Genomic DNA, 14,382 nt, shown 5'->3' with positions numbered 1-14,382 from the left:
CATGTCTTTGGATGAACAACAACAGGATCCCATGTGGACTCAAATAAGGAGGCTGTCATGGATATAATGAATATCCATCTGACAACAAACTTATTTGTGTTTCTAATATCTCTACATACACGACTAATTGTCTTGTCATAATTCTTGGTATCCCACATTAATCCCAAACCATTTTCTTTAATAAAAAAAAAAGAAATGTGTTGACCATGAACATCTTTTTCTCCCACGATAGGACAACACAAAGATATGTTGTTTTCAAATGAGCCATCGCTGTACAAGTCAAGCACAATCTGCAATCTGCTTTGAGACAAGAGAAAAGACAAAGTTTGCATGTATAAAAATTAGCAAAGGTCAAACTTGCTAAAATGCTGCCAAATAAGCATCAACGGCGATACTTGCTCCACCTGTTGGTTGTTTTGAGGTGATGGGGACGCTCTAAAAAAATAGTTGTTGTTGGTTTCAGTGCAGAGCTACTCAACCTTGAGGTATGACAAACAAATGAGATGAGATGGAGAACACACTGCTCCCACACAATGTTGTTTTTTTCTTTCTTTTATATCACATATACATTCTCTCTATCGTCAATCAACTTGTGAGATATTTCACAGATCAAACCCAGGCTGAAGTACAGAAGAACAGCACAAGGAGAAGTACATTAAGACACTGTCACACGAGGTTGCCGAGTGGAAAACAGTAAGGCACCGATGCCGTCGGAGGCACAGGCAGGAAAGAAATAATCACCAATTAAAAAAACAGCATTAAAAAGCAGCAATTTTCAAAAGCGTGTTGAGAAAATGAGCAAAAGAAACATTACTGCAAAGCGTTGACGCAATGTTTGAAAAACCTCGTTAGTGGAACACATCTTGTGAAAGAGAGCGAGAAGGTTGTGGTCTAACCGGAGGACATGATATCTGACCTATTGGAAATAATAACTCATATCTGACATATTTTAAATGTAAATACTAGTGAAAAAACGGCATAACCTGAAATGTGGTTGGGATTTCTTCCTTTTTTTTAGGGTCAAAGAAAAGAAAATCATTTTAAAAATGTGAATGTTTGGTGTTTTCCACACAGAGTTTATCAGGATACAAGTATTTAAGTTTCTTCTTGAATTTTGACGCCCGAATCTTGCACTTTTCCCTTTTTTATTTTGGGACTAAACTTCAAAATGTTATCTGAAAATGACCCGATTGTAGTTTCCTAAAATGTTGGGGTCCATTTTTTATCCGAACTTGCATATTAAAAAAACAGCATTTAAAATCAAGTGTGCGCTTGAATCATTTTACAGAGGGGAATTAAAACCACATACAATTTTCCACGCCACAAATTTAGTGGTAAATTAAGCAGCTGCGACATTAACTTTAATCGTACAGTTGCCTGTACGATTAAAATTCACTTTGGCCTATGTTTTACTTCCATTAATTGGTAGCAAGAGGTCTTACAAATAATTGGCACGTTAATCACACGCGTGTGGCACAAAAGAAAATAACGAGAGTCGTCATTTTAGATTTAGATTACATTGTCAGTGGCGAATTCTTCCCTCCATCATTTTCTTCTGCAAAGAGTTGTTGAATAACCTTTTTTGATGCACAACAAGCGACTTCTTCAGTAATAAGACTCGACTCTGGCACATGGCTGCCATCACACCAGCCCAGCGACGGCGTGAAAGATCACGCTGCAATATTCCTGCACACCTTCTGTTGATGCAACACTTCCTGCAGGCTGTTAAACAGTGAGGCAAAATAGTTCATTTACTAGTCAAGTACAAAAAATGTAAATAAAATCCAAGGCTGATCACAAACCAAATCGTGGATTTTTGGATTCAGGCGATATGACGCCTCTCTCCATCTTTCACTCGGGGTGTTTCACTGCTGTGCTGTCGCGGCTGCGTTTCGGTTTCACGCCGTTCAAAAAGCGCCAAAGCGTGAAAAAGCCAAGACGGATTGTTTTTTTGGAGAGGGAGAAACATGAAATAAAGCAGCAGAATAAACAGCGGCGGTCCAGAACGGCATTGCTCACAGGGTGGGTTGAACATCTGTCGCCGTTGATACAAAAATAGATATGAAAACATCTACTGTATATAAAGTACACGGCAGACGATACTTTGTTCTAAACACCGGTCATTACAAATTCAGAAATTGTCACACCCAACGAGAAAATGCCACAACTACCAATATCACAGCACCACCCCCCTTTACTGTACCTTTCCAGTCAACACACACACACACACACACTTGGTAAACACTGCACTAAGCTAGCTTTCACCACCACCACAGGCACAGTAAAGAGCGTATGTATATTCTGTTGCACACTGTGGCTCCAGTGGAAACAGTTGGAACCCCTTTTCTGTACTCGTGGGTCCGTGTGCTCTGAGGGTCTGAGCGCCCCGGGTCTGTTTTTGTACCCGGGTCCACTTCCAGAACCGTATGAGTGGACTAAACCATAAGGCCTTCAGGGGTTCTGTGCGTGCTGCAATCATTAGCACCAGAGCAGGTAAAAGAGAGCAACGGGAACATGTTCGTCTCACCTGTTGAAACCACTGTGATGTGTGATCGTGGTGTTTTTGTAATTCAAGAGTTACACATAAAAGAAAAATGTAAAAAAACAAAACATGTTAAACAACTTAAATGTAAGTGTTTGACATTCAGTGTGACTTTTGAGTCGTGGATGGAAACGACTGCGACGCGTTTCTATATATAACTGATGTCAGTGTGTCGGTGCTTTCACAGACTGGTGTTTTATATACACACAACATCAAAAAAGTGTGTGTGGAGTGAGAATTTTCTTCTGAGAGATCGCTGCTCAATTGCCGTCTCCAAATCATCCGCGACACTTTCACTGTCAGGGTAAACGTCGTGGATTTGATTTGCTCTGACAAAGAAAATGTCTGAAATGATTCAGTTGATGTGTTTGTTTGCGGTGAGGCTCAGACGACGAGGAGAGTGTCGACGGAGAAGGATCCGTGAACGGGTTGTAATTGAGCTCAAGTCCAAAATGGCCGCCACTTCATTGGCCTCAATCCCCCAAAGTCATGCTCATTTTAATACCACAGATAACTGTAGGAACGTTCATCAGAGACATGAACAACACCTTGTCTTCCAATGAATACATGATGATTAACGCGTGAGGAGCAGGATGCGTGGTTTCTTTGTGTCGCCTCCGGCGAAAACAACAGACATCTGGAGTAGAAAGGTTCCCTGGTGGAGTTGTTCTGTTCTCACAGGTTGCAGGAACACTGATCAGAACGTAGAGCTCGCTGTGGATTATCAGACCATGCAAAAAGCTTAACGCCTTCACAATACTTCCCAAAAACAATACAGATTCATAAAATCAATGACCAAGAAAAAGTCAAAGTGAGGTTTGGAAAAATAAATAATTTGGTTAACACGGTGGTTCATATTTAGTAACGTAATATGTTCTGTTCAGGTGAAAAGTTTAACTGAGGAAATGTTTTTTAAGGCCTTTAACAATGGCGGCGCAAAGTCCACCACAAAGTGGGAAATAACCACGACTGACGTGAAGAGTGGAAATGGTTGTGTCCTGTTCTGACGCCTAAAAAGGCAATAAATGTCATATACACATGAGATCTCCTTGCTTCTGTCCAGAGGGATCCTCCTCCGCTGCTCTCCTGAAGGTTTCTTCCCTTTTTGGGAGTTTTTCCTGATCCGATGTGAGGTCAAAGGTCAGGGATGTCGTATGTGTACAGATTGTAAAGCCCTCTGAGGAAAATTCGTAATTTGTGATATTGGGCTGTACAAAATAAACTGAATTGGAAAATTTAAAATTGAATTGAACTTTTGCCTATCTTTAAATTCACAACGTAAACTTGTTGAAAAAGTTGCAGAAAAAACCTAAAAAGAGCGTGCCCGTGTTTGACTTTGTAAACCTGTCCAATAAGATTAAGACAATCCTGAGGTCAGTGGTTTGAGCCGGAGGTGTGGATAAACAAAATGATCAGATTATAATGGACTCAACCGCTTCATCCGGAAACCGGACTCCTTGGAACAGGCTCAACCAGGTCGTCACGTAGAAATAAAAAAACATCGAAAGAAACCAAAAATTCATTAAGAGGCAGGAAAATAAAATCACATTCCTAATGGATGGCTGTCAGTAGTGACCGAAACTCCGCGGAGCGTCTTTTCCTTCACCTCCACTGCCCCCCGGTTCCCTCCGGGGGCGGCGGCGCTCACCCTCGCTGGTCTCCGGGCCGCTAGGACTCCAACAAACTGTGCCAGTGGCAGACCTGCTGTCCCTTAGACTCCTTCATCTGAGTCCAGTGGGTGAGCTCCTCCTCCCCGGAGCTGTTGAGACCGAGCGAAATCCAGCCGATCATCTCCTTGCGCTTCATGCTGCGCTTGTTGTAGACGGAGAGGATGAGCGTGACGTCCGACAGCTGGAAAAGAGCCACCTGGAAGACAAACGTCTCTTTGTAGGTGGGGTTGGGCTGCCCTCTGCAGATGGACGTCTTGCACTTGGACATCTCGTGGCCCATGGAGTTCAGTAAGGTCAGCTTAACATATGTATCTGAAGCGGGAAACAGGCGGAGGAAACAATTAAAGGGGAAATGATGTAAACCTTCAGAAATATATATATAAATATATATATATATATATATATGTGTGTGTGTGTGTTTATGTATGGCACCTGACTTGAGTGGCAGATCATTCATGCATCCGGTGGTACCCTCTTTGAATTAAAGCACGTCTACCTGCTGCAGCTGTTTTCTCTGCTGCAGAATTTGACCCATTTTTCCCCCACAAACGTTTTTTTTTCTTCTCGTAATAATGCCACTGCAGCGGTTGCTGTATAAGATCACGCTGGCATAAGGTGCATGTTTTTTTGTTCCTTCTTCTTCTTCTACTTCTCCTCCTGATCAAACACACAATGCAGCTGTGAGAGCGAGAACTCAAAGGGTGCAAGCAGCGTTACTTCTGTCTTGTTGCTATGCAACTACTGTACGTCTAACCTGGTGTCGGGGATACTTTTGAGGATGAAAGAAAGAGAAAAAAGTTAGCAATACATCTTAGAGGTGGAGAGCTTCTTGTGAAAAAAAAAATGGATGCTCCTCATCATAACAGCACCCCAGGAGTTATTTCCTCCGACTTTGATGCAATGTCACGACATGTTCCAAAACGGGCTTTGTCCAAAAATGTGACGCATCGCCTGCTGCAAACAGATTAGATTGTTCAAGACACTGGTGCATCATTCTAATGCATCGTGACAACAGTATTCACATTGTTTTTCTTTATTTTTTTAAAGATAATTTGCTCAAGATATTCCAAATGGAACAGGAATCCTAATCTCTGGACATGTTTCACATAAGCAGTTATGTCCCTGATAATCTTATTCCCTGTGACGCCCCTCCCCACCCGGCCTTAAATCGGTGCATATTCCAAAGGATCGGTTCCAAATGAATCTCATTCATTTAAAAAGAGGAGAAAATAATAAGAAGAAGGGGAAGAGAAAGAAAAAAAACTCTGGCATTATCAAGTGATTCAGCATTCACGGTTTCCTCTCCGGCTCCCCCGTCTCCATGCAGAAATCACGTGTTAAACCGAAGCCACAAATCCAGCGGAAAGTAATCGAGGCAAGACTGCCAATCACAATGGGTCTTTAAAGAGTGTTTTCGCCCCTCGTCTACAACCACACTCCATGATAATGCTGTGCATTATGTTCCCGTCAAAGGGGGGAGTATAAGGAATGAATTGCCGGGGCTTTCATGCCGTCGAGTGCCAGCTGCCTTCCAACGCCTTCGCTCGCCGCCTTGAATCACACATTCAGATGCTCTCTTTGACATAAAAGCACTGTGAAAAAATAGCCTTGATTTCTTTTCCGACTGCTGCTGAATGGGCTCTGTGGAGCCGTGGATGTCTTAAGTGGTCAGCGGCGGTGATGCACGGCTCTTTGGTATTGTTGCTGAATGAGAGGGGCTGCGGCTGATGATTAACTTGACTTGTCGGCTCGGCACTGTTTTTGAAATTGTAGAAAAGGAGCTGTGAAATTGCTCCGCATCATTCAGCGCGCTCCTTCTACTTTGTGAGACGCACAAAGTCAATCAAGGCCTTCGTAAAAAGGATTTTGCACAAAAAGAAGATGTGGTTCTTTTTGTGTGTGTGTGTTGTTTTTTCTTTCTTTTTTCCCCCCAGTGTTACCAGATGTGACTATTTTTCTAAAATGCAATTTGTATGCAGTGTGTGTGGATATGCCATTTAGGAGAGCACAGACATTATCAAAATCTGGCAGCGAGTCAAGTAGACATTTATAAATACAAGGAACGTGGCAATTAACGGGAGGACAGTGCGGCGCTTCTGCTCGACACGCACACGTCCCCGTCGCTGCTTCGTACGCCGTGAAGCAGAGCGGGAAAAAAAATGTAAGGCGACACCCAAAAAAGCATGCCGACGTGTGCCGTTTTGATGACGCGCGGTCCTTCCTCCACCGGCCACCAAGCACAACCGGATCGAGTTAGCATGAAGAGGTCTTACTTCTGAAGGGGGAAACATGAAAGACCTGCGGGCAACCACTGGCACAAACACAGGAGACACGACACAGGTAGCGAGAGCGGTTGCGGGGCTGTGGATGCACGACACACACACACACACACATTCACATTTTAAAAAAAGGAAGAGGAACAGGGTTCACGGCGAGCGGCCATCTTCATGGATAAGTGTTTTGGTTTGTGTGTGTGGAGGAGTAACGGCTCGAGGTCATGGTGCTGCTTTTTAGTGAGTGATGTTGACCTTGCACTATCTTTTGGTTTTGGGAAAAGAGGCACATGAGAGGATTGACTGCACTCTCATGTCTGTCCCCTTAATATGAGAAGAGTTTGTGTTTGATGGACTTCATCCATGAAGATGGCTTCAGCATTCCACGGCGACCGCGGATCACATTTTTGTTGGCGGCCGGACAAGAGACTCACCTCGGATAATATAAACCTGTCCACCTATCAAGTGTTTTAGACAACAGAACAGCCCGTCTGACAACAAGGGTTGGACAGCAGTAGGGAAAAAAACAACGGACCGAGATGTCAAAAAGGGAGTAAGGGTGAGAAACATGTTTCAGGTGCAGACATGACAGAAGATGCCAGGAAAGAGAAAACAAGGAGTCAGAAGGCCAACAAGATTGCACAAAGTTCAACAACAGGCTTTTGTTTGAACTTGCTGCTCCGAGCCCTGGAGACTGACCGGTAACTGAGGGGAACCGGGGGTCAGACCCGGGGTCAGACCGGAGGAAAACTGAAGAGCAGGTAGTGCAGCTGAGATAGAGCGGACAAGCTGTGCATATTTCCTCTGGCTCAGTCTCCGTCGGGAAGAAATTAAAGCAAATAGCATTACATTTACATTTAGCAACAATTTTAAGTGTTTGTGCTCTTTTTATTATATAGGTGTGCAAATGATATTTACACATTTAATTAATTAAAGGGGGAGTTGTGGACTGAAAATGTAACAGATCCAAAAAACAAACAAAAATATATATATATATTTAGCTGTAATAGTTTCATAATTTCAACGTGTGGAAATGGTGTCAGGGTTGTGTTATTATTTTCAGATAATGTATTTCATTGTGAGGAAATGTAATATTAACATCGTTTGTATTGTATTTCATTATTTAAAAACTGTAAAAAAAACTAAACACTTAAATGTGAGTTTGGATGTGAGTTCTGCTTTAGAGTTTGATTTTAATCACACGCTGCATAGTCTGCCTAAACATGCATCCTTATGCACAGGATCAACTTGTCCCCCACCCACACATCTGAAATATATTTATATTTATATATATATATATTAATGGTTCTGACTCTTCGCTGCTCTTCGGGGGGCAACAACTCACACAAAACGTTTGAGAGTACTTACTGGGTGGCTTGTTGGCAGCCAGGTTCTTAAAGTGGATGCCTTTGATGATCTCCACTGAGAGGCGACCTGTGGTGGCGTTGTACACCAGGCCCACGAGGATCTCTGGCGTGGAAGTCTGACTGACCGACTGGAATGATGAGGCGCTTTCGCTGCACGTCATGTCGGAGAGGCTGACCTGGGATTCACCGCCCTGGAAACGTTTTGGAAACACTCGGAAAAATTATTCACTCACCGGTGCGTACATAACAAAAACACAGCCGGCGTTCCCCTAGCTCGTAGGAGCAGAATCACAGATGTGTCTTCGTTCCTCCGAACACTTTAGTCCCTGACACAGTGAACAAAGCCCAGCGGACAATAATGGCGACGCGACTTATTTTACACATCTCACAGTTGACTTTCATGACTAATGTGACTTCTGTATGTCTCACTCAGGCACGTGCACAGACATGTTGGGGGGCAGGTGCTCAAACCCCAAAAAAGGGCCCCCATCCCCATGTAACAAACACGCAAAGAGGAGGAGGGGGGGGCGCGGCGGGGGCTCGTGAGCGCCGAGGAGCATGTCGGGGCGAAACTCAAATAAATGCCCCGTCAGATATCAAAAAACATTTGGGGGGAATTGATGACAGTCATTTTTATTCTTAAATACTTATTAATGAAGAAAAAATTGGGCTGCAGCAGAAGGGGCACTTTTCTCATCCAGGGCCAAAGGGTAGGAGCTTGAGCACCACTTGGGGTCTATCTGTGCACGTGCCTGGTCTCACTATATGTTGCTCTTTTGCCAAAGCAAAAAACAACAACTGTGCTATGAGAAACAAAACAAGGCCGGTAAACTCATATAGGACAGAATTCCTTGTTGAGGATGTTCATGGTCCCTTGAGGGGTTTGAGATATGCATATGCTGCTTGTTGAAGCTATTTATTTTGACATTTTTATTTAGTTTTATTGTAGAGAAATATTGATTATTCATTGCTTATTTAGGTTATATTTTGATATGTTAGAAGAGCAATTTTCTTATGATAGTTTTAGTTTAGTTTAATACATTGTGATTGTTGTTTGAATATATTTAGTTTTAGGAGTGGTTCACTGATTGGGTAACACTGGCCACCTGTGGTTATATGTAGGTGTGTGTAGCTTCAGAACCAGCATGCACCGGGGTGGCCTCTGGTTTTTTACCAGCACACGAGAGGCAGTGTCAACATTCTGTTTGCTCTTTTTGTTTGTTTAGGAAATAAATTCTAAGAATAATGACATACTGAAATGGACATTACTTTCTTTTGGCTGCGTCAACTCAAAAACCCCACGGTGCATCAATGGCAATTTTAATTATAGTTTTATTTGAGTTATTTGGACAAATGGCCACGACACTGCTTTTCCTCTTTGTAATCTGAATACATTTAAATTGATCATTTTTAATTCTAGGAAAAGGAGAACAAACCGCCGCAGCTAAATTGATTGCATCACTCCCTGATGTGCAGAAGGTGGCGGGGCCATCTATCTGCCATCCATCCCTCGGATGCGTTAAACCAACAATTCGAAAAACAGCAGCTGGTTCAATCTCTACGTTCCCTCACCCTGGACATTATAACCTCGTTCTGAAAAGTGTTATCCAACCACGTGAAGGATCGATAAATGTCGAGGCGCAATTAGCGAGTTGTTGAGAGAGCGATCGAAAGCCGACGCCTGCTTTGATCCCACTTACCGGGAGAGCACAGCAGGGGTCCAATATGACCGGCACAGACACTTTGCCCTGAAGGTTGAGCTTGGTGAGGTAAAACACCTTCTCCCCGAGCGCCTTCTCCTTCTTCATCCGCCGCACACTGTACAGGCGGAAGCGCACGGCGTAGTTGCCGATCATCTCCGACTCCACGTGGCTGAAGCGGAAGGTCTCGGTGAAGATCGGGCACGGACCTCTGGCGATACCCGTCTTGGCTCTCTGCTTCTTGGTGGGCAGCAGCACCAGGTGGACCTGCCAGGAGATGTTGCCCGTGCGTTTCACGGCGGGAAGGTCCGACACCGCCATGATGGTGACCGCCAGCTGCCGGTCCTCCAAGTCGTAGTCGAACACCACGTCCAGGGTGCCGTACTTTGCGAGTGGATCTGGATCGTAACCTTTAGGAAGCTGAGCTGCTGACCCACGGGCGGACATGTCCTAAAGAAACCAGCGAAATACTCAATGTGCGATATAAAATAAGAAAAGAAAACTCAACGTACACACCTGTAGTCATCAGCGGCGCTTACCTCCGGGCTGAGGACGGCGGTGCTGTCGCTGGGTACATCCTCCTCGTAGCCCTTGTTCAGGTAGCTCTCGTTCTCGTGGCCGTCGCTGCACTCGCTGGGGCATTTGCCGAACGACAGGCGGGGACTGCCGCTGGTGTAGGACAGGTCACACTTGGCGTCCCCCAGGTCGGACATCGTACAGGACATCCTCGGGGAGCCGTTCTCATCCTGGTAAGGAGGCGGCTGGAGCTCGTCCAGCGGCGGCGTTCGTCTCATCCTCTGGATGCAGTCGGCTGGTGTGGAGGGACGGTCAGCAGAGAGGTCAAGGGTCACGACCGACCATGGACTTGTTAGGTATCGCATGATATCGAATTTTTCCCAAGCACAGTGCACTAACATGCAGTAAAAGCAAACACAGCAAAGAGTAAGTAGCGTGAGTTAGGTACATATTGCTCCACCGCATCTTACACATATCAGTCGTTCTTTGCTCTGAATATCAACTGCAGCATCCCGCCGACTGGCATCCATTGACTTCTCATCTACAGCCACCGCCATCATTTCAGCTGCTTTTCCTCGGATCAGGATTTTAATTCATCCAAACAAAACGTCAGAGAGCACAACTTTCCCCATTTTCTTTTATCTACGGTGTGTCGTCTACCGTTTCGTTGCCTAAGCACAGATTTACAGAACCACAGGCATGTAGACATCACTTTGAGCAAGGCAGTGAAATTGTATTAGTTTGGCATAGTTTATACACGGGGTAATTCTCCTCTCTACCTCCATCTGCCTGATGGATCGTGGAATATGCCTACTACCAACTATTCATACACTCTGTCATATTCATTGATTGTGTTGTTACTGTGTCTTAATTTGTGTGTGATGATTCATTCTGTACACATGGCATCTATTACACCTGTCCATCCGGGAGAGGCATCCTCCTCTGTTGTTCTCCTGAAGGTTTCTTCCCTTTTTTCCCCGTTAAGGGTTGTTTGGGAGTTTTTCCTGATCCGATGTGAGGTTTTGGGACAGGGATGTCTATGTGTACAAATTTGTAAAGCACTCTGAGACAAATTTGTAGTTTGTGAAAATGGGCTATACAAATAAACTGAATTTAATTTAATTAATTCAAAGTGCTCCATACAAATGATAATCATATAAATGATATGATTAGAAAAACCAACAACAACAACAACAAAAAAGAAGAGAAGAGACGAAATAAAACGTATTGCAGATTTCAAGAATCCCGGATATTTAAAGTAAGCCCAGCGGCCAACAGACACTTGAGCTTTGATTGAAAGGTGAAACATGTTGCAGCCTCCACCTCTTTGGAGTGTGAATGTCGGGAGGAGCATAACTCACCGATACACTGATACGTGTTGGTTTTCTATAGAACAAGACAGAGATATCTCTGAAGTGTCTTCATCCACGGTTAACAACAGTAAAGATAGCAGGAGAGACCATACATATAAGTTTAAAACTAAGTTAAAGATACCCTGTGAATAGAACTCTTTGAATATATTTTTGTACTATTGATCTGTTTGTTTGTGATCGACTGACAGCGTTGGCAAAGTGTTGCATGGTTGTTCTTGTTTTTTTTGCTTCCTTATTTATAATTATTTTCCTGCTTTAACATTTTTATTTTGGTGTTTCCTTAGGGCACTTCTTGGCCAGATGCATGGTTAATTTATATATATTTTTCCTTCTTTTTATTATTATTATGCATTCTTACTTTTGAAGGTTGTATTTCTGTAAAAACACCGAAATAAAACAGCAAGTATATATAAAAAATAAAAAAGATAGCAGGAGAGAAGGTCTCTTGTGGTTGAGCTACAGTGTGAGTGAGGTCATAGTCCAGCACCTGCCTGCAACAGTTCTGATGTGCGTTACCACGATACACACTTTGAGAGTATTCATGTTGTACTGAAGTGCAGGAACGAGTCCTAAAACCCAGAAACGAGTCGGCTTCTCTCGCCTCAGAACCATCAGTGTTTTGAATCCGTGTTTTTGTGCGATGGAATGAGGTCTGTGGTTAACGCTTTGTTCTAAGATATAATTGCGTCAGTCGATGACCCTCTTGTGAACACGCACCGTGTTGTGCTCGTTGCATTCACGCCTACTAAATTCATAAAAGTGAGGCTACTTTGTGACGATTATCTCGCTGAACAAATAGCTTAAGTGTCATAAACAACTCTTATTTCACTGCAACAATACAATGGAAATTAAATCCCTTTTACTTTTGTTGTCGAGGGAACCGGCATGGTCCCGACTTCCTGTTCGACCTCCAAAAACGCGTCATCGCTGCTACTCATCTATGAGTTGAAAGAAGTATTTCAAACAGAACTACTCAGGCTTTAGTACTCCTGCACCGCCACACCGTTTTATGTTGTATACATTAAAGTGTAATCTGTAGCAGCGCGTCAATGCCTCGGTATAATTCATGTTCTCCTTTATATATAATGTGTATCGTTCTTCAGCGTTGAGTCGCACAATGCTCGTGTATTTCATTTCCACTCAGTCTGCCCGTCCTTGTGAGCGTAATGTGCTCTCTGAGAGGAATCTTTTGAACGCACAACCTAAATAAAACATCAGATATGCACCATTAAAGGCCCAAACGGAACACTTCTTAATCTGCCACAGATTTCACGCCTCTCACCTTTCTAAATGATTCAGTCTGCCTGGAAGGCGGAGCGCAGGGCTACGCTGAGAGCGTCTGAATCAGAGCCCTGAATGGTGTTGTCAGCTGCATTCTCCAATCTGCCTCCCCTCGTCCAATTTAGATTCACAACAGTTGAGCAGCCAATGCTAATACTCCCATAGGGACACTGGCGAAGAGTTCCTTAAACCCCGGTCTCTTGCTGAACAAAACAAAAACAAAACAAAGAAAGGAAGAAAACAAAAGATAATGAAGAAAATAACTTGGGGGGAGGGGGGGGGCGCTCTTCTTTTTCTGTCTCCATAACTTTGCGCTGTGACGTAATCTTCTCCAACTCATTGTTCTAGCTTTCTCCCAAGTTGTTGAAACTTTCACTCATAATAAAGTCAGTGTGAGACGCCACCTCATAGTAGCACATAACAGTGGCAGGGTGGAGGCAAAGGAGTCTTAACTAAGTGTCATGGAGGGCTTGATAAAAGCAGCAAATCCATTTTTGAGCAGCTCTTTTTTTTCTCCCCCTCTCTCTCCCTGCTGAGCCGGGGGCGGTTGATTTGATGGAAGCTTGCTGTGTTAAAGCACTGCTCTTTTCTCCAGACCGCTAATTGGGATGGTTACCAGTCCTCCTCCCGTCTAACCCACCCTTCCTTCACAGAGTTTCATCCCCTCTGTTCTGCCGACGCCTTGTTTTGCTGCCTTGTAGCTCTTCTGTGTGTGGGGAAACTGTTTGTGCTTCTGTGCATCTTGACTGGAGGGGGGGGGGGGGGGGTCGAGTGGCCCCTTACCCAAAACATCATCATTAGCTATCAGTCCTGCTTTAGTCGGACTATGGTAATCTTTGGGGATATCTTGTTATCCCAATATACATGGCAGTGAGTAATTGGCATGTCATATCAATGATGGTGGTCACCCATTGGCTCCGATAACAGATAGGGTGCGCTTTTTCATTACAACTCGTGATATCAACTCGTTCTCCAACCACCCTCTTCACAACACAACCAAAAACCACAACAACATCATCAAAGACTTTAGTATGTTCAACTCCTTCAATACATCAATAAATTCTGTCTGCTCTCTGTCTGCAGATGTGGTGGCTCTGTGTGTGTGGTGGCTCTTGTGTTACCGCCGCAGCGCTCCCGCTTGCGCATGCCCGCACGCGGGGGGCACGGGGGCACCAAGGGCTCTCACAAAATAGGCAAGGCAGGGCAACTAAAAAGTTATAATAATTATAAATATAATAATTACGATATTATTTCAGTCTAGAAATATTAGGCAGGGGCGTATATCACAAAAACACAGGCAGAAAGAGATATATTTAATCGCCAGCACCCCCACTATTACCCGGTCGCATCGCTCTGCCGTGATGCGGCGCCCGACACATCCGCCACACACACCCTATCTCAGGGGGCATCATGGAGAGTTATGTAGGGCACCAACATGGTTAGCATGCGGGACTGGTTATGTTTTTGTTTTCTGCGGCCAGTTTGCGGGACAATTATCGTCTTTTCGACTTCGGGTCACGACATGGGAGGGGAGGGAGGAGGGAGGAGGATCGGGATCGAGCATGCGCAAGGCATCCAGTTCAGTCGAATCGAATTCAGTTATGCCGCGAGAGAGGATTGATCAATGGATCGGACCGGCGCTTCCAGGGGTGTTCGGATG

At 44.2% G+C, this 14,382-nt stretch overlaps 1 protein-coding gene across 1 annotated transcript in view; it reads right to left on the bottom strand.

The window, feature by feature from the left end:
- Positions 1 to 539: 539 nt before the first annotated feature.
- syt14a (synaptotagmin XIVa) overlaps positions 540 to 14,382 on the bottom strand; it is a gene marked incomplete at its 5' end in the record, with an annotated part of 33,758 nt that continues 19,915 nt past the window's right edge. The window contains 5 exons of the mRNA XM_056432589.1: positions 540 to 4,524; positions 6,920 to 6,976; positions 7,854 to 8,043; positions 9,553 to 10,002; positions 10,092 to 10,363. Of these exons, the coding sequence (XP_056288564.1) occupies positions 4,211 to 4,524; positions 6,920 to 6,976; positions 7,854 to 8,043; positions 9,553 to 10,002; positions 10,092 to 10,363 (1,283 nt within the window). The remainder of the gene's footprint in view (positions 4,525 to 6,919; positions 6,977 to 7,853; positions 8,044 to 9,552; positions 10,003 to 10,091; positions 10,364 to 14,382) is intronic.

Source organism: Pseudoliparis swirei, chromosome 15, assembly GCF_029220125.1.
Source record: "Pseudoliparis swirei isolate HS2019 ecotype Mariana Trench chromosome 15, NWPU_hadal_v1, whole genome shotgun sequence".
Taxonomy (NCBI): Eukaryota; Metazoa; Chordata; class Actinopteri; order Perciformes; family Liparidae; genus Pseudoliparis; species Pseudoliparis swirei.
The sequence above is the reverse complement of the archived record's forward strand: the minus strand, read 5'-3'. Positions and strand labels throughout refer to the sequence as shown.